This window comes from Melanostigma gelatinosum (genome assembly GCF_949748355.1).
Source record: "Melanostigma gelatinosum genome assembly, chromosome: 2".
NCBI lineage: Eukaryota > Metazoa > Chordata > Actinopteri > Perciformes > Zoarcidae > Melanostigma > Melanostigma gelatinosum.
The window spans coordinates 24,237,963-24,258,508 of record NC_136635.1 but is presented as its reverse complement, the minus strand read 5'-3'; the positions used below and the strand labels follow the sequence as shown (position 1 = coordinate 24,258,508).

At 43.7% G+C, this 20,546-nt stretch overlaps 1 protein-coding gene across 2 annotated transcripts in view; it reads left to right on the top strand.

Moving 5' to 3' along the window:
- cd276 (CD276 molecule) overlaps positions 1-20,546 on the top strand; it is a 62,725-nt gene that overhangs the window by 20,871 nt on the left and 21,308 nt on the right. Inside the window, exon 5 of one of the 2 annotated variants that reach the window (XR_013772600.1) lies at positions 19,905-20,037. Coding sequence is in view for 1 of the 2 variants with exons in the window: in XM_079283899.1 (XP_079140025.1) it covers positions 19,900-20,037 (138 nt within the window). In the remaining variant the exon portion in view is untranslated. Of the gene's footprint in view, positions 1-19,899; positions 20,038-20,546 lie in introns of both variants that reach the window. The other variant, XM_079283899.1, reaches the window with a different exon arrangement.

Below are 20,546 nucleotides of genomic sequence, written 5' to 3'. Positions count from 1 at the left end.
ACTACCTCACCAGAAGCATCCAGCCTGTCAATAACGTACGCACACGCCCTATTATCAGGCATCTCGGAGAGACGGCCATTTCTGTAAACACGCCCTGTGGTGGAGCGCTGGACAGTTGTTGTTTTTTTAAGCCGCGCTCTGCAATAGGCAGTGTTTTTGTGTCGCTGGGATATTGATAGGTTTTTGCAGAGTGCAGCAAGGCTTAGTTGCGGGGAGACCCATAGGAACAGCTGGTATTAATAAACAGTCGAATGATGGAAAGGAGCAGCTTCAGTCCTCAAATGAACCGTGGCCTGTCTGCTTGCCTGGCCAGCTTGCTTATGAACCAACCCCTGTCCTCCCCCTCCTCCTCCCCCTCCTCCTCCTCCTCCTCCACCTGTCTTGACGGCTTGCACTGTCTCACACTCCCACCCTATTTCGACCACTTTGTTCCACTCACAAAAAGAATAATGTTGTTGGAGTTTTGGGGGATCAAGAGTCTATATCCTATCATTTTTGGTACTGATCCTTCTCTGAATGTGGAGCTTTAGCCGTGTATCCCATCTACTGGAGCTGTGTGATTGCTGCAGTGTGTTTTCTCATGGCTGGGTTTCAGGGCCTGTCACCGAACAAGCCCCTCCAGTGCCACCCCCACTCCGTCTGCTTGCTCTCTCTCAATGAGGATGGCGCCATTTCCCCGGCATCACTCTGCTGGCACAGCATTTACAGTGAACAGTGTGCAGGATGGAGATATATAGAGTGGGGAAAGGAAGGAGACAGCGAGATGAGGGAGGGAGATAGAGAGAGAGGGAGCTAGGGAGACAGGGTTAGGAGGGGTGAGAAGTGGATGACAGAAAGCAAGATGGAGACGAAAACGTTTGCTGAGCTCAGAGTTGTGGCACTACGGCCTGACAGGCGGGAGATGGACTCGCTGAAGGGGAGGGAGCTCACCCCACATGGTGTGGAAGGCTTTTTGCTGAATTTTACTATCTAGCTGGCATTCTCTGGCTCAGCGGTTAGCACTGTTGCTGCACAGTGAGAGGATCCCAGATGTCCTTCCCAGTCCCAGTCCTGTCTGTGTGTCATTGGCTTGCTTTCTTGTGTTACTGTGGGTTTCCTCCCATCCCTTTGTTTCCTCGCTTGTTCACATTTTCTATAGTTCATGTTCCTAATCGTCATTTTTTTCTGTATTTTGTCTCCCAGACCTCAAAATGTTACCCTTTTAGAATATTGCTAATTATTTTATAATGGACCCATGAAATAAAAGACGGCTAATGCAAGACCCTCTCCTTTTTATTATGTGGTGAGAATACTACTCTAAGTAAGTAGGAGCTTGATAATGGCACTTAGTAGGTGTTGAAAAAGCACAGAAGTACATCAACAAAGCTTAATGTCCAACAGTAGTTGGTGTTATGTAAATGTAACCTGCTGTTGGTGTGTCGCGCATAGGTGGCACAACTCGGTTAAATTGTCCGGGCCACGTTTTAGAGGCGGTGCATCAACAACGCCGCGTGCCCTTGTTTGTCAAATGCTTCTTTAACCGACTGTCATGGACCCAGCCCGGCTTTGCTGCTCGTATTAATCTCCCCTGAATCTACAGGAGTCCCCCGCTCTCTAAAGGATTGCCCAACTCAATCAACTTCATCAAAGGCCCGTGTGGAGGAATAAACACGGTCGCTTATTCCAGTGTTTATTCCCTTGCGGGAATGAACATGCAATACACACGGTCGCTGAGAATTAATGTCAGATCCTTCTGGTTTCCTTCAGAGTCTTTTTTTTGTTAAGGTGATTTATTCAACTCCAGGTACCGCACCGTTTTTGTGGGGCACATTCCCCCAAGGAGACCGTTTGTTACTGAATGATTATGAAGCACGTGCATCATAAACCAACCTTTACTGGGTAAATCAAGGTTAAAACACATCTTTAATTGCTGTATAAACATTGACCTTTGCTGTGAAGATGGAATCTTTTTGCTGGTGGTCTGCGTGAGAGCATTCAGCGATTTATTCCACTTTTTTTTCTTCGTTATTTGTGGGCGAGCTTTCTTTTCTGTCTTGCCCCTTTTCCCTGACTGTTATTATAAGTCTTCAAAGCTTGATCCTGGCATCACATTGCCATTTAAATAGCTCCCTGCCATGCTTACTCCAGCCATTAAGCGCTCATTCTTCTTTTGCTTCTAAGAAGTCCCTTACATTAAACATGTTTGTGCCCAAGCAGAAAGATGCAGTGATCTACTGGTTCAAAGATTCTCTCATTAGAGCAACTGTTGGGGTTGAAATTGCAGTCATTGAAATTATTCATGAAATATACTACAAGCAGGTTTGGGCCATTTCTCTGGTCGGAGTAGGACCTTCGATCAAAAGCTCTGTCAATCGACTTCGAGGTAATATATTGGCCACGATCATGTTTTTGCTTGCAGCTTCTGTAACAAACCACTGTGCTGGTCCTCGCTCTCTGCCGAACACAGTCTAATTTAAATGCAATTAACAGAGCCTTCGTGGAAGCAGAAAACAGCAGTGTGAATGAATCTGTTGTCAGTAGAGCAGCAAGCAGGCAACTTTCCCGCCGGAGCACGATATTAATTAGTGTCCAGTGCACAGACGGGCCTTCTTTCTCTTGCTGAATGCTTGCTCTGTCTTATCAGGAGCCCAGCCAGGGAAAACAAGCGAATAGACAGATGAAGTAATGTAGGCAATCTAAAATACATTCAGGTAGGCAGCAATGGCACCATTGTAAGCACATTAATTCCTATCAGGATTATCAACCCGGGCCACTTGCAGCTGTCAGCACTCTTAAGACGTTTGAGTGTTCTCTGCTGGGCCATCAGTGGAGGGAATTTTATCCCTGTATTATGGCCCGGGCAATGTTATTTGTCATGCTCCCGGTCTCACTGTTAGCGACTCTGAGGGATTGTTGGATTCAGACGTGGGCACTTTCCGGCCTGTGCACTGCTCTTTTAGAACGGCACAATCGGAAAGATAAAGTGAGCTCCTCTCTTTTGTGCTGGGATTTATTTTTTTGCTTTATTCTCGTTCCCTCTCCGCCATCTTGACTTTTTGGCATTAAAGGTTCTTGTTGCTCTTGTTCGGTGTCAAAATGCTTTTCTTTGTCACAGTTCAAAGCCACGGTGCGATAGTACTTCCTCCTGGAAGATGCTTCCCCCCCCCCCCCCCTTTTTTCCAATGTTATTTTTAATTTAGCAGGATAACCGCATCGAGATGTTGAATCTCATTTGCAAGAGGGTTCTGGCCAAGAAGGCAGCGTAAAAGTTTCACAAGCACCACATAAAAAACACAATTAGCAGACTAAAAATCACATAAAAGAGACAACATACTTTAAACAAACCAGAAAATCCCATCAACCAAAGAATTGCCATTCAGTGTAAGCACAGGTTTGGCATTTGTTCTGTAAGAAAAGGGCGTCAGTGTCTGTTTGTGGATACATTCTGTACAGTAGGTGTTGTTGTGTCACGTGCATACACCTTGAGTTTACTCCTGTCCTCTGCATGTCAACATGCATGTGATCCTCCCCACTGCCACCTTCTCTCACACAGCAGTCTGACATCTTTATGCCCGTCCCCGGCCTGGTGGAAACCTGTCTTTCTCTGTCCTCCCTCGCTTTCCTTTTCAGGGCACTGTATTTATGATGGCAGTAAACACACAAAAGCCCTCTTTTGTCATTGATCGGGTTCATTTTGATTTGACTATCATCGGGACCAGTGGGGCCACACAGCTCCTGCTAAGTCCTGTAAGAGGGATTGGTTTCGGGAGGTCTGGCATCGGTCTTTGGCGTCGCGATATGAAATCATATTAGTTTCAGCTTGTCAGAGTCACTGGGAGAATAGCCACCAACGAACAAGCTGGGCACGCCTTCAAAGTTTGCTTATTTAGTTATTCAGCCCGTTTAAACTCTGCGCCTGATAACACCGTGAGTTATTGTCCTTGCAAAGGATGTTTGCAACCTCAGTAAATTGCTTTGTTCTCTGCATGTAAACAGGCCAAATTAGTGGCTGGCTACACACAAAGAGCATTGTCTAGCAATATAATGTGTTTTCAATTCGGAGGCCTTGAGAGATTTAGCTTATTCTCAGGATAGGTGGCTCTTTTCTTCGATGGCTCTAGAGACCGGTAATTGATTACCATGTGTGAAATGGAAGTTAAGGACGGAGTGTGGCTGCGTCCCAGAGGACAGGAGTTTTCAAGCAGGCGTAGCGTTGGTACTGGCTCACCTCCCCCTGTACTGACAGCTTGACTCTGAAATACGTATAAGCACCCACTGACTCACTGCGTGATAAGGAACACCTATTACAGAGCCCTTTATTTCAACCCCAGTGTCAAATACCACAGTAATGACTGTGATTAAGCCACGCTGCGGCCCTGATCCTTATGATACCAGTTTGAACGGACAGCAGGCTCGCGATGACTCACCCCCTCTTCAGGTTGCGTTAATATCTTCCCACTGGCTCGCACTCGGTAGCCACGCCTGTCTCCCCGGAGCCTGACAACTTGCAGCTCATTACAGACAAACTGTCCACGAGGAAACAAACTCGCTCCTCTTACCTTATTAATATTGTCAACTGTGTTTAATTTCATCGCTTACTCTCCGCGTGTGCGTTGCCGCAGTGAGTGCAACTCTCTGTCAACGGCAGAGACAGCTCGGTGACCCACACCGCAAGAGTCTGTCATATCTATAATGTATCTGTCTCGATGCTTTCGCCCACTTACTCCACCAGATGAAGAGTGATGCCATTTGTAATGGCGGGTCCGTTTCCTGATGTGGTTGTCAGAGGGGTTAAGCCATCCAAACGGGGTTACACTGCTAAGACTGTGTCGGAGTACCGTGGCTGTGTTGTGGAACCAAGACATTTAGTTCAACCAAGCTGAGGGCTAATGTTTGGAAAGGGAGTTGGAATTGATGCATTACGTATGATTTGAGGAAGTATTTCAACATTTTGGCAAATGCACTTTTTCGCCTTCTGCTGGGGAGTTAAATGAGAAGATCGATACAACTCTCATATCTGTGCATTTGCTGTGGCGCTGGAGCCAGCAGGTAGTTAGCTTAGCATGACTGGAAGCAGGGGAACCAGCTAGCCTGGATTTGCCCAAAGGTAACTTCTTTAGAGGTGCTGTAAGGCAGACTGTGTTACCTTTAGACAGAGCCAGGCTCGCTGAGCTAAGCTAACTGGCTGTTCTCAGCCAAAAAGCATATAAGCCTATTTCTGACAAATCAATTAATGAGGCACACACACGTGTATTCGACATTTTTGTACTGTATATTCAAACAAAAATAATTTCTAATTTTCAACGAAATCTCTCATTTGACATCCCACAGATTGAATGAGTTGTTGCAGGCTGCTAAATGACATGTGCAGGCAGACCGGTGTCCTTGGAATTCAATATTTCACCTCATCTCCATAAAGCCATGTGACATAGAGTGATGACATTGTGGGCGCGATCATGTAACTGGTTGTAGTTTTGAAATATGTGCTGCTTCAGCAGAGTGATGACTTACATCCGGAGATGAAAGTAAGTGTGTCCTGTTTTGTATTGTGTACCACGAGAATAATTAGTGCTGGTGCTCCAAAGCAGAGAAAGAAGCTGTCAAGGTTACAGAGTAAAATAGGATTCAAGTTGTAATCCTGTGCATTGTAAATCTGCCATTGATTTACAAGAATGTCCTAAATAATGTTTCTCACAGTATTTTCTTGTTGTTCATCATACATTCTTAAAGCATGGGGCAGACAGCTTCAAAGATGGGCAGAAGTGAGCATCATAATGATGTCAAAGAGCGATAAAAAGGAGGGAAAAGAGGGCAGGCTCCTTTTTACAGTTGCTTCAAGGTGTCCTTTCCTCACCACGGGGGCTATCGAGGCCTTCTGTGTATCCAACAAAATAACAATACAGAGTGTCGGGATCTAGTTGCTGGTAGAAGTAATGATCTCCCGTTCTGTATGTGTGCTGTTAAGGTGGGTGTGTTTGACACATCAGCCGTCACATATAGTCAATTTGACTTATGAGCTTCTCGTTGTTTTTTAAAGTAGTAGTCATTTTGTGAAGTGTACGGCTCACTACTCCACTCTGTTGGTTTACATTATAATCCAGCCCCGCACCAACCCTGTTATAGTGGGCTGACTACCCATGCATCCATTGTTCTGTTGGAAGAAAATTGTCTCAAAGTCATGGCCCAAGTGAAAGAGTCATTTTCTGTTTTTGTTTCCCCCAGAAAACGCTTGCTGAGCATGCATGCTGTTTATAGCGGTGGCCTGGATCACACGTTCCCTCACACCCGGGAGAAACCACAAACCTGTTCTGTCAGTCACTGAGCAGCTCCACAGGAGAGTTGTAGGGGTTAATGCCCAACTCGAGGACAGCGCAACAGTAGCCTGCAGCCTTGTAAATTGTTTTCTGCCATGTCAACTTTCAAAAACCAGAAAAGGATCTAATTTTCCCATCAGTTTCACTCTTCCTTGCCTCTCTCTCTCTCTTCCTCTTTCTTTTTCCCTACGTTGTTCTGCATTTATTTATTCAAGGCTAGCAGCAATTATTATTCATTTGTTGACACTTTGATTATCGTAAGATGCGTAAAAGTTGGGCAACATAGGCTTTAATCTTTTGTTTTATCTCTCCCTTTAGTCTTTTTCAGAACCTACTAAACTTGCTCTAAGCCCTGAGTGTAGATATCGTATGTGGAATGAGAGAATAAACGTCCTCATTTGTGCATTAGCTAGCCTTGTTTTAGCAATAATGTATTCGTTTTGTGGGAAGTGCTACCCTTGTGGGACACTGGTATGAACATATTGTCCCTGACTCCTTTCTCAGCCAGCAGCTGAGCATTTTCTCACGCTAAATGACTTCGCTACGCACAAGTTGTGAGACTGTGATTCGCTATATTCCACTGAGAGAGAGATTTACAAAGTCATTTTTTTCAGTCTGTCCAAGATATCATATTTTGAAAGTGCTGGAAGGAGACAAAGTATATTTAAGCAATGAGCCATGAGAAGCTGCACTTGACAGTGATTCTGGAACAGCTTAAAGCAGGGGTGTCAAACTCCCGGCCCGCGGGCCGAATGCGGCCCGCCACGTCATTTTATGTGGCCCGCGAATCAGCCAGCCAAAAAAAAAAAGAAAAGTTAAAAAAAGAAAAATATTATTATTTTTTTTAAAGTTAGACTTGATAATAAATATATCCCCATAGTCGAAATTATGAGATAGAAAGTCAAAGTTATGAGATAGCAAGTCATAACTATGATAGGAAGTCATAATTCTGAGTAGAAAGTCAAAATGATGAGATTGAAAGTCAAAATGATGAGATACTTAAACACACAGTTATAGAAGCAGCTCTTTGGCTGGTTACTGTACATTTAACATGGAAATGTTTGTGAGTACATTGAAGACTACTTTAAACTGAATGCAGAGTTATTTAACAATATGTTACGAATAGTTACATTTACAACCGGCCCTTTGTGGGCGACCATGATGCTGATGTGGCCCGGAGTGAAAATGAGTTTGAGACCCGTGGCTTAAAGGCATTGTTAATGACTCTTCTAAAAGACCTGTCAAAGCACAGCTCCGAGTAGCTTTTTAGCTTTTTGTAAAATGACTGCGATAAAAAATGAATGTAAGTGTGCCATGAATGTTATATTTTAATGTCATTTCTGCAATAAATAATCATACTTTTATCGGTTTAAGTGGTGGTTTTAGGTTACAAGGTATTTCACAAGAACGTCAAACACACTCAATTAAAATTGAGTGAAGAAACTTTTCATGATTTAAACTCAATAAAAGACCATATATTATAAAAGGAGCTGTATGTGTTGATGCGGCTGAGGCATGATGGAAAATGGACAAATGTTTCAGCAATTTAAAAGTGTTAAAATCTCTAAAATGTCTCCTTTTGTATCATTTTATATCACAAAAGATCCAAGTGCTAGCTTCTGGATTGCAGTCATATTTTAAAAGATAGTTGAGATGTAGATGAACAAGGCTACGTTATTACCCTCCAGCAAGATGGGCACTAATTAGACTGCCCTGTCCTCAGAGAAGACACTGTATCCCTGCTAGCACCAAGAGCGTTCAGGGATATTATGAATCCCACTGCATTGTTTGGCAAGTTCCGCCCTATGTAGCTGGGTCAGGCAGAGCCGATTGGTTCGGGTTAAGCATCGTAGTTACGGTCAGGGTAGCCCATTGGTCAGGGCATAGGACCTGAACAGATAGGCTTACCCTGGCCTCTGCGAACCTGGACTCCTGACCAATCCAAGCACTTGAATTATTCGCAGGGCGGGTCTCACCAAGAACGGCAGTGGGGTTAATAATAACGCTGTTAGGGGTGTTAGTCAATCGCTAAATCAGACCTCTGACCTCCCTGAAGACAACAGCTGTGTGGTTTCAACAGTCTTTATTTTGTATTTGCATTTAAACTCATCAAATGATAGTGCAATCATGTGGAGAGGTTTGTTCTTGAGATGAATGGCTAAGAGGGATGAGCTGACCTTCTCCAAAATCTGAGCTTTGTCCAGCTTAATCAGAATCAGAATCAGCTTTATTGGCCATGTGTGCTTACGCATACATGGAATTTGTCTCCGGTTTCCACTCCGCTCTCAATGTACAAACACAATGTACAAACACAAATTTACAATAAACAAGAAAAATATATGTATAAAGAATCAAAAAGGGCAGCAAAAAAAGTAGAACGGATGTAGGTATAAACATTTAGCTATAATATAAGTATAAATATATATCCAAGAGAAGAAAAGTGTGTATATATATATATATATACATACATGTGAACATCAACCTATAGACAATGGCATGAGTTGTAAGTGGTGGTAATAGTGTAGTATAACCTATTTATTGTTCATGAGAGCGATGGCCAGTGGAAAGAAGCTGTTCCTGTGTCTGGTGGTCTTGGCGTACAGAGCCCTGTGGGGAGGAGTTGGAACAGCTTGTGTCCAGGGTGTGATGGGTCTGCAGTGATCTTTCCTGCACATTTCCTGACTCTGGATGTGTACAAGTCCAGGATGGAGGGCAGGCTGGAACCAATGATCCTCTCCGCAGACCTAACAATCCGTTGCAGTCTGTTTCTGTTCTGCTTGGTGGCCGATCCAAACCACACAGTGATGGAAGAAGAGCAGTGGGGAGCGCACACATCCCTGGGGGGCGCCAGTGCTGATGGTCCGGGTGCTGGATGTGTTTTTTCCCAGCCTCACCTGCTGCGTCCTATCAGTCAGGAAGTTTGTGATCCACTGACAGGTGGAGGCTGGCACAGTGAGCTGGGAGAGTTTGGATTTCAGTCTTGCTGGGATGATGCTGTTGAAGGCGGAGCTGAAGTCCACGAACAGAAACCTTGCATATGTCCCTGGGGAGTCGAGGTGTTGCAGCATGTAATGCAGTCCCATGTTGACTGCATCATCCACCGACCTGTTTGCACGGTAGGCAAACTGCAGGGGATCCAGCAGGGGTCCTGTGATGTTCTTCAGATGGGTCAACACCAGTCTTTCAAAGGATTTCATGACTACAGACGTCAGGGCGACGGGCCTGTAGTCATTTAATCCTGTGATTAAGTGCTTTGAAAATATTCATCTGTCTCTCCAGTAACCACCAAAGAGTGCAGCGGAGGAAAATGAGAAATGCTGTTTTATAATGAGAGCCCTAGGCAAAGACATACAGAGATATGTCTTTTAAAAAAATCTGTCATTATATATTCTCCGAGTAATACTGCAGAGGGAGAAGCATACTAAGAACTCCTGCTCTTTGAAGGCGTCCAGGCAGTTCTTTAATGTTTTGATAGAGCCCGCACGGCCTTGTGATATAGGGTTAATCTCATATCGGGTCATTTTGTATTCAGATGTTATCATGTAAGCAGCAACTGTTCCTGTGGATTTGAGCTGTGGCTTTGTTTACTCATAACGAAACATTGATCATTTGAATCAGACATAATCAACAACGGATGTAAAAAAAAACAAATTGTAAAGATGATAATTTGACGGCAATTTTATAACTAGACTGAGCACATTTGATACAAGGAGTAAGTGTTGATGCTGTTTAGCTGTTCAATTACAGATTCATAGCAATCTAAAGAGGCAAAGAGGAAAGAGGAAAGTGCAACTACTCGGCGTGTTCCTGCCTTAAATGAACGCTTAAATGGATGGTTCAAGTGTCATGTTTTAGTTTATATGGTGGGTGATATTTTTTACCCACTTTGCACTATACTGATGTAACACAGGAGTTGTTTCAGCAATAGGTGTGCACTTCACAGGCTGTCTGCAGAGAGTTTCAAGCTGCAGTTTGTACTTGGTCCAATGAGCGCAATGTTGTGGCTCATCTACCATGTTAGTGGTTCTCTGTTATACAGGGACTAAATATTATTTACTCGTCTTTATGTCATTGAAGTATTCTACGTGTAATGAGCCCTGTTTATGCTTTTAGCTGTGCACTTTATTTCTTAAAGTCATTTCCCACAAGCAGCATGTGAATACCCACTGATAAAACAACAAAGTAGGAACCGGATCCCAGTTTAAAGCTGCACAATTCATATTTTTGCGAACGAAAATGGATTGAATTCATGAATGTTGTGTGAAAGGAGTTGCGCGTTGTAACAAACCCACAGCGAATTATTACCCCACTATGTAGTTGCCCCCAGCTCTACGTGGAATTTTAGCGACTTTCAGCTCGTTGTTTTGGTTTTATGGCCCACAATTGTATTGTTTGGTTGAGTCTCTCCGCTCTCATCTGTGTTGTTTCCAGCAGCAGCAGCAAGCAGCTGTTTTAAGCAAAGAGGCAGAGCACAATGTACACGACTTGCCGAGCACTAAATGGCAGGCTGGCAATGTTAGCCAAGTAGCTGGTGAGCAATGAGCAGCTGAGGATCAAGACGTTTCTCTTCGTGGTGGAGACCAAAACAGAACGATTGAATATTGGACTTATATTTGTGCGCTTTGCCAAAAACACAACTGCAAGTGAGTGCTCATGTTATGTGTTAATAGGTAGCCGTTTGTCATAACAGCTTGTTTGGATGATAATAAGTCAATGTTGTGTTTACAGCTTATTGCAACGCCCCACCGGGGCTAGACAAATAATTAATCCTGCCTGAAGAGGGCCTCGATGTAGCTCAGTTGAAGAATTCAGTTTTTTTTTTTTTTAGCAGGATCAATGCATACTCTTTGTTTTAAATGGCTCTTTAATCCTTTCATAGCTATTTGTCCTTGTCACTCTGCTCTCCCAGCTCCTCTACTTGGCATTATCAACTAGCCAGCCTGTTGTGGTACTGATAGCTGTCACTAGTGATTCTCTCCTACACATCCTCAGCATCTCACAGGCAGCTCTTGCTTTAAAAGCTAATTAACAATTTAGACACAACACAATGTTGTAAACCGAGTATTCTACCCAAGTTCCGCCTGCATTGCAAAGATGGCCAGGTGAAGAAATGGAGCAACCAGAAAAAAGAAAAAGCAACCCCAAAGAAAAATCAATAGTCCACTCTGCCTCCAACATCTTAATGCCACTCTCAGTGGAGAGGGGTGTGTGGAAGTGATGGAGTCTCTGTCAGTTACTAGACATCAGAGGAGTTTTTAATTGAGGCCCCAGTGGGGCTGGGAGGGACGTGGGAGATGTTGAGAGAGCTAGCCCGGGCCAGTGTAAGATGAGGTGGGAAGGCCGGTTGTGAGACGATATTGTCGCCCCACTTTCATCCTTCTCCCAGAGCAGCACTTGGCAGCATGACATGAAATTTACGTCGCAGTATATTGTCAATATTGATGGTATATATTTTTCTCTCATAATTTCAATCGAATGAGATTCAAAGTCAGGACAGACTGGTATAGTGACAATGTAGTAGCTGAAGTTATGATCAGTTAACTGTTAATGTAGATTACAGCAGTTGTGGAGGAGAGTTTCATACCTGGTGGAAGAGCTTATTACACGCCACAGCTGTGTGTGTGTGTGTGCGCGCGCTGTTTGCTTCACTTTCTCAGAACAGCTGCAGGCAGTACAATTCCAGGATTTTGTTTTGGGTGAAATGTTTCCCATTCTGCTTTACATACCATGGATCCTGTGTTTTCACCATGTCTTTCCACGTCTGACTTGTCTCATCCTTAGGACAGGGACTCTGTCAACAATGCGTTGCCATTGTTGCCAGTGTTGCCAGTGTTGCCATTGCTACTTGTGCAAGAGCTGGAGCACATTTTCAAACATTGCTCATACTTGCTGAAATGCTTCCACATGGTTTGCTCCTGTCTCTATTGAGCTGTCTGACTCCATTTCTTCACCCGCCCTTTTCTTAGCATGCAAGTGTGCGTTTGTTTCAGAGTAAAAGGGAAGCTTATGCCCACTGGTTAACATGCAGTAAGCTGAGGCTCGAGGTGCAATTTGATGTGACATTTCATTTCCATTCTGCACCCAGAACAAAAGATGTAGCCAGATCCACATCAGGCCTCGTATATCCACCGTGAAGTTTTATTCTGGTTATACTGCCCACCGCTACCTCAGGCCATTGTTTATATATCCCAGCACAGAGCTATTACACATTCTCACACCTCTCTGCCTGTAATGTAGCCTCTGCCTTGCTAACACGACAACCGTGCTCTGAGCTGTATCTTCAGTTAATTAGCCAGTCTACTGGGTATGAGATTACCTTCAACTGTAAAGATGAGAAAACTCCCTCTAACCTTGCCCCTGGCATATCTGAGTGAGACTTGAAATCAGACCTTTAAATATACCTGCGAGTTAGCTTCGCCCTCCCAGACAAATCACTGGCTGTCATGTGTTGGTCTTGTTGTTTACTGTAGGAATACACAAAAAGCTTCCTGGCAGTTATTGAGATTACTTCAATGATTCAGTTTCACTCATTTGTATTTCAGGCACTGTGACATTTTGTGGGGGAAAAAGCCTGTCCGATGACATGGATTGTTAATGTCAGTCACACATCTCTGTGTTTTAAATAATGTTTTAAATAACGTTTTAAATAACGTGATGTATGTGTGTCTAAAAATGCACACATGATTTGCTAATATAAATAAAGGGCAGCCCAATGTGTACCGGTAGTACTTAAAGTCACCAGTGGTCCATCTTAATTAAAGAGATACTCCAGCCTGGCTTTCCAGGAACAGTGTTGTTCCATAACTGCGTTGTCTTTTGTCTCGCTTGCCAGGTGATGTGGTGGTTGACTTTCACACTGTGATCTTTTGAACCCGTTTTCGCTGCTTTATCAATTTCACAAATGCATATTGTAGACCCTTCTGTCTGCTTCTTTACTAAATAGCTTTTTAATTGTTCTAGATATTAGATCATATTTATTCAAGGAGTGCATTAAGTGCACAGTCGCTCTGCCACCTTGACGGGAGTAGCGGCATGCGGCTTAGCGAGCGGTCAATTTGAACTCAAGCTCAGTCCGTCTCTAACCCTCTTTGGAGCTTCTCAGTAGTGTGTGACCGTTGGATGGCAGGGAATATTCACCTGGATCGATCAGATTTAAGCTTAACGATTAAGTCCATAGCACTGTGCTCTATAGGCAGAGTAGTTCTGGACTGTGAGCCAACTTTCCACCCAGGAAAGGTCAGTAGCAGTCGGACATGTCTGAGAGACAGCTTAGGAGTTGCGAGTGGCCTAATACCACAAAACCTCATTGTGATTCCAGCCTGGTCCAGTATTCACGTACCGGTAGTTACCAGCTCAATGCCTGCTTGCTTGCAAACCCACAACCCAAAAACTCATTCAACCGCTTGTTTTTCCCCCTTTCTTGGGTCGCTTGGTCACTCACCCGCTTACCCCATCTCTCCAACCTTCACCGACTCACTAACTCATCCTCCTTACTCTCCCGCTCGCCCCCCCCCCACCACTTCCCCCACCACCACCAGATGGCTTTTATAGTTCTCCCGCTGAGAAAAAAAGAGGGCTGTTAGAAACTTTATTCCTGTAAATGCAGAGCCATTACTCTGTGTTAATGTGCACGTCTGCACATCATACACTCGTGTTTGCCACGACCCCATGGCGTCAAGGGAAGGGCAATAATGTCAGACAAATTGTGTAAGTAAATGGGCGCTATGTCGTCCTAGAGACGAGCGCATTTCCTTCCCTGCATGCCAATAAGACAGCGAGGTAGCATCTCGCTGAAAAGCAATTTGTTGAAATGCAAAAAGAGGAGAGAAGGCTCAGAGCAAAGATGCTGACAGGAGAAAAACCTGTCGCCATCCATCTCAGTTTGCCAAGTTTTGCCTCAATAAGTGAGCTTCTTGTCCTCTCTCAGAGAGGAGAGGTCTTTCTTAGAAATATTGCAATAACAGTTGGCGTGCCTGTGTGCTCACACGCTTTTCATACCGGGATTTGATTTTGATGGACACCTTTAAGGTGGATAATAAAGGCTTGTAATTGAAACTGAAGCTGACACAAATTCAAAGTCATTCGTTCAATGTAAGCCTAATATTCATGCTCATGTTTTCCATTCTGACTAATCCGTGTCCTCTGACACAGAGGCCATCTTCTTTCCATGAGCGCCGTTGTTATTGTTTCTGCCGATCTCTTTCCTGCGAGATCGACGGCGCTACACAGACACTGAATAAAGAAGTTCGGATCGGCAACGACGGCGAGCCTGCTTGCACTCGCGTATGCATCAATCACCTCGCCAGAGTTGGCTGAAATTGATTGAAGTGTGAGCTCCTGTTTTGTCTCACTGAGTTTTATATCTCGTTCACTTTACTGTTTCTTCCCAGTCTTACTGTATTGTCTGAATGCATGTCTTTATCTCTGCCATGCGACTCATTGTTCGAGAGATATATAAGCCTTGAGTGCTGAGCCTGGCTGTGCCTCTCTGGTCTCCAGGGCTGTATAGGCCCTCCAGCAGGGCCCAGCCCTGCTGCTGCTCAACCCCTGGGCTAGCCTCTAGTCCACCTCGTTCTTCTCTGATCAACACTCCCCCCCTCTCTCTTTTCCTCAATTTTCACAACCAGGCAGAATAAGGTCAGGTTGTTCATCCTGACAATGAAAGAAAAACCTAATTGACTTTTCCTCTCCTCTTCCTCATCCTTCCAGCTTGTCTACAATGAGCCTTGAGGCTCTTTTTAGCCCGAAGCCATCCTTCTGTCAAGGGACATTATTCTCCTTTGGTCACAGCTTACGAGGCTAGGTTTCTGCTTGGCAGGTAAAACTGGCCTGACAGTTGGAGGGAAAGCAGCTTTGATCTCCACCGTCTTCACATTGCAGAACCAAGATGACAGGCAAGGGAGTCTTAGGAGCACTTTATTCCACCAAAGGTGCTGGAGAGAAAACACTCAGGCTTGTAAAAGTGCCTGCAAATCTTGGCTTTCACATTCACTGAAGCCCAAACAATACCTAAGCTGGCCCCTTGCGAGTCCCCCTATAGTATCTTCCAGAGACTAAGGGAGCCTCATTTCTCACTGGTGATGTGCCCTGTGTTCGAGGCTCCATATGGAGCTGGTGTTTTATCATACTCTTGCCTGCCCCCATTAAATATCTATTTTTACCGTAGCAGTCTACCGCGGCCTCCTCTGATACACAAAACACCTACGGGCGAAGCACCACCTATAAGGAGTAACAGTAGAGGATGCGCCCCCAGGTGTGGTCGATATACAACCTGTAAAAAATGTTGCAAACATTAATTGAAGGTGCGTTTGTATCTACCAGTTGTACCTTTTCATGATATATAATTTTTATATATACGTCTGATAGACCCCCAACAACAAAATAACTGCGAGGGATGGCCACAAAAACAAATCACATTATATGTACATTATAATAGAACATAATACAACAGAACCATTTTATAGCCTCTGGAACTGCCATCGTGTTGACTCGATATCTCGCAGACCCAGTTTCAATAAAATCTGAACTTGTGAAAATTAGATTTTAAGTCGACTACTATATTGCATTTGCAGTATATTGTGAAGGTGATCCTGTAATTGTGTCCACCTCCTGGATCAGTAATGTCTGAGGCAGATGTGACCTTCGCAGTGTTATTTGTGGCATTTTGAATGACCAAAATAGATTAATATACCTCTGAAAATAATCACTGTTGAATTGTGATGTGACAACATGTCTCTGGGGAAGGATTCATGGAAAGTAGTGGCAGCAAACTCTAACCACTGCATGCGGTGGCAGACAGTGCTGACGTGTTACCAAGTGCAGTTTTACTGACACACACATCAATCATATATCATATAAACTAAATTCATAAATGAGGCACACGGTTTGAATGTGCTGAAATGTGCAGAATGACAAAAACTGAAAGTTGTCGTGTCATTTTATCGACACTGACATGGTTCATACATACTTGAGCCCTTATCCATTTTATGTTTACGAGTCAACTGACATTGAGTGTTGACATCAGCAAAAGTGGAAGTTTATACAGACAGGAACCCTGGTGAGCGGGTGTCATTCTCGATCATATCATGTTTGCTCGTTATAGACACACTTTCCACTTCTGTGGTGCGTATTCCGATGTGTGCTACACATTCATCGCGTCGAAGAAAACCTGTGCGTCGTGAAGTTTGGCCCGTTTGCTGCAACTCTGAAATCTGCAGGCTCTTGGTAATGTGACAGTGCAGCCCGAAGCACTCCATCCTTACCCTTGCACAGAGGGAAAAGGGGGAGAGAGAGAGAAAGGATAGATAAACAGAGCCATTAGAGACAAATCTATTTCTGAAGAAAACAAAATCACATCATCAAACAAGAGAAAAAGAAAAATATGATCCTGCAGCCCTGTGGGCCCCGGCGTAGCAATGATAGCCGACTATGGCATTTGTCTTTATCAGTCTGCCTTGAGGGAGGGAGAGTGTGGCGGGAAGGTGTGAGAATAAAAAGAGAGTGAGAAAGAGGACGGAAACAAAGAGCACGGCGTCTTCTTTACTCGCCACAAAGAGCTTGACACATTTGTGATTTGTCTGAGGTGAGCAGCTTTGTGTGTGATTATTCCTCTTTTCATACATGTTTTGTGGTTTTGCTGTTCGTAGAAAGTGGCTCTCAGATGGTCATTCTTTAAATATAACAGAGTGAAGGGCTGGGTGGACAGCGAGCCACAGCACCATCAGTCATGACTAGCCTGGGGAGGCATATGCAGCTTCATCAAAATGACAAGATTGACTTTCCAGATGTTATCCTTTCTCTGTGACATTTGCTTGTTTATTCTGCTTTGCAGCAGTACCAGAGAGTCTTTGTCGTGCCTTTTGTATTGAGAGTGTCTCTCAAAATAGATATACTGTAGTTAGTAAAATCATTCAGGATTACAATCATTATTTGAAATGTATAACATCTAATATATATTAATATCTGTCTCCGCATCAAATTGCCTATATATTATAATGGAGGCATTCTTTTGAATCTGTTGCTGACATTTAACCAAGTCGTATTAACAAGACTGCGAATCAGCCATGCTGGCAGCTCTGTGGGGCTGTACTTAAGCACAGCGGTGCTTTGGGCTAAATACTAATGGCATCAGGCTAACATGCTAATGTTAGGCAGGTATACTATTAACTATGTTAACCGTCTTCGTGGAGCTTTTTCATCCAATTTTGGAATAATTGGGAAAACTTTAAAATTTCTTATTAATCATTTTGGTTTCAGAGATCACCCTTCAGCATCGAAGTCCGGAGTCGAAAAGGGCGAGGTTTCTTCTGACTATTTCTGAGAAAGAAGTGTATGGTGGGAACAGCAAACTACTTCCGAACCACTGTCTTGATTATTTCATTTAACCTTATTTTACATAGTCTATTTAATTATTTCATATTTGAACGCTGGACTGTCTCAGCTGCAGAATGGTACTAAACAGTTTGATATAAATCACTGAATTAAACCTGATCAATTAAACACAGAATTGAATTAAACAATTACAATTACAAAATTACAAAACACAGATGGAAAATGTTCTCATGACACAACTTTAAACTTGCATAATTACTGTAAAAAGACACACTATAGTGAGTCAGTAATGTAAGATGGGTTTTGTTTGACTACAGAACAAGATTAGAATAAATGCAAACAGAACAGTCAAGAGTCTGTTACTCTGAGGTAGATTAAAATATATAAAATGGAAGGACTTAATAGGACTAGCATATCAATTAAGGTACATGTTATTTTGCATCAAGTCTTTGGACTGTGAGCCAACTTTCCACCCAGGAAAGGTCAGTAGCAGTCTGACATGAGACGGCTTAGGAGTTGAGAGTGGCCTAATACCACAAAACCTCATTGTGATTCCAGCCCGGTCCAGTATTCACGTAGTTACCAGCTCAATGCCTGGAACCCCAGTTCTGATGTGTCCCTCAGGAATGTGGATGCTCGTAAAACCGAAAAGGTGGGGTCATTAAACCCTGTGAGATCAGCCTTTACAAAGGTCTCAGAGTTCATAAATTCACTACAGATCAAAAGGGAAAATCGTCTGATAACAATCGGTGGTCGAGCAATCGGAGCACCCTTTAAAGTTGTTGACACATTTCACTCAAAACGACAAAAAGTAACCTCATGTTGGAGCTGGAAGAAAAGTCAGTGGATCATCAACATCATTGGACTTCAAATTGTGTGGACCATGGAAATATCTGTACAAAGTTTCATGGCAATCCATCTAATGGTAGTTGAGATATATCAGTCTGGACCTAAGTGGTGGACAGACCAGAACCGACAGATTGGCATTGTCATCCAAAACAACAGCAGCATAAAGGCTGAACTGACATTTTCTATCATCGGTAAGTACATGTTCCTTCTCTTCCTCCCTTCTATGGCCTTTCATTAATTCTGTCTCGTGGAACAATCGGGTACATTTGCTGCTCAGCATCAGATGGACTGGATTTCCATTTGAGAATTGATCACCTCCAAAAGGACGCCTCTGTAAATCTCAGCTGGCCTGTATTGTAGTCTGTCTGTATAGCTGATGCCAAGTCCTTACAGATGCTTCATCATTTCCTCTTTCCTGTGCCAGTCATTTCTCAGCCTTTTAAAAAAAAATATATATATTATCTGCCCAGAGCGGGCGCTCTCTGAGGGAGGCCTGTTTGTGCTACAGCCAGGCTCACAGCTATTTAGTGGCTCTGCTGTTTTCCTTTCTTCTCCCTCTGTTCAGTCTGGATACCCGAGGGAGATCTGGCTGTGTCTCTGATATCTTTCTTTGTCCCGCTGACCAGTTTTCTGTTCCTCATCAGTTCGCAGTTTGCCAACATTCTGTCACTCATTTTCATGTATAATTGACTCCAACGTAATTTTAGTGGTGTGCTGAAAGATATACAATATTGTGCAATAAAAAAAGTCAAAAATATCTACCATGCATATTTGCTTCTTTATTTACTTTGTTGCTATTCCAAATATATTACCGAATATTGACTTTTCCTTCCTGTTGTATACTGTTGATGATATTATAGACGTTAAGAAATTAGAGAATATTAATTAAAGCAAACGCATCAGAACTTCAGTCGCTTGAGCGATGCGTAACAGAAGGCAGGGGGTGGGATAGTTAGCGCCAACGTCCTCTTAATGCCGGTGCCAATGCTGTTTGAGTGAAACGACAACACAGTCTTGTGCGGCTGCTCAGCCATCTGCCATCTGGACTCAATTAAATGACTCAAGTGTCTTAATTGGACGCAAGTAAAGAAGCTCTTACTTTGTTCACATTAAGCAAAAGGTCGTCACTCATTTGTCTTTCCTCTGACAGTCCGACTGTCTTTGAGAGCAAAACGTTATACGGAGATGATTTGACGATGCGGACGATGATGACAGAGATGTGTCATCATGTTGGGCTTCATGTTCTGCCGTCTGGATAATTCAGGATTTTTATGACAACGAATGCAAACAGCAAAATTGTCAAATGGTGAAATAATGGTGATGGAGACATCCGTGACAGTTGTGCTCCTATTTTAGGTCTGCCAGAGTGAATAATGAGGCTCTCCCTTCTCTGCCCCCCCCCCTCTCCCTCCGCCCTTTGCTTCAGGTCAGAACATCGCGTTCCCCCCGGTGGCTCTGTGGGTAACGGTTGGCCTGGCCGTGTGTCTGCTGGTGCTGCTAGTTGCCCTGGCTGCTGTCTGCCGCAGGAAGATCAAGGAGAGCTGCGAGGAGGCCAGGAGAGAAGGTAAAGCGAATGGAAGAGGAGAGGGGGAGGGAGAGGTGGCTCATCACATTCAGCACCAGTGGATAGTCTCACTACGAGTACAATTCATGAGTGATGACTCTTGAAAAATCCATGTTCAATCCTCATGGTTAAATAAAAGCCTGTTTTTGGGTTGACTTGCCTTCATTAGGGGCAATATGAATGCAACTTTGGAGCTATATGCACAAAAAATGAAGTAATGAAATGATTACGTGTTAGCCTACTGTATACACGTTTTAAGGTCTTGATGAATAATGGATGCTGACCTATCATGTTCTCAGGCCCTTTCAACCCTTCTCAGGGCCTTCATTAAAATGCAGAATGACTCCTTAAACTCTTCACATAGTGGTCCAGTAGATGATATGCATAATTGCGACATGTTGCCTCGATCATGTGGGAGGCACAACGAGAGCGGGAGAGATCGAGCAGAAAGCAGTGATGAGATGTTAGCTGCTCAAGGAGCATTGAGATTCCAGCGGGAGTTCTGCCTA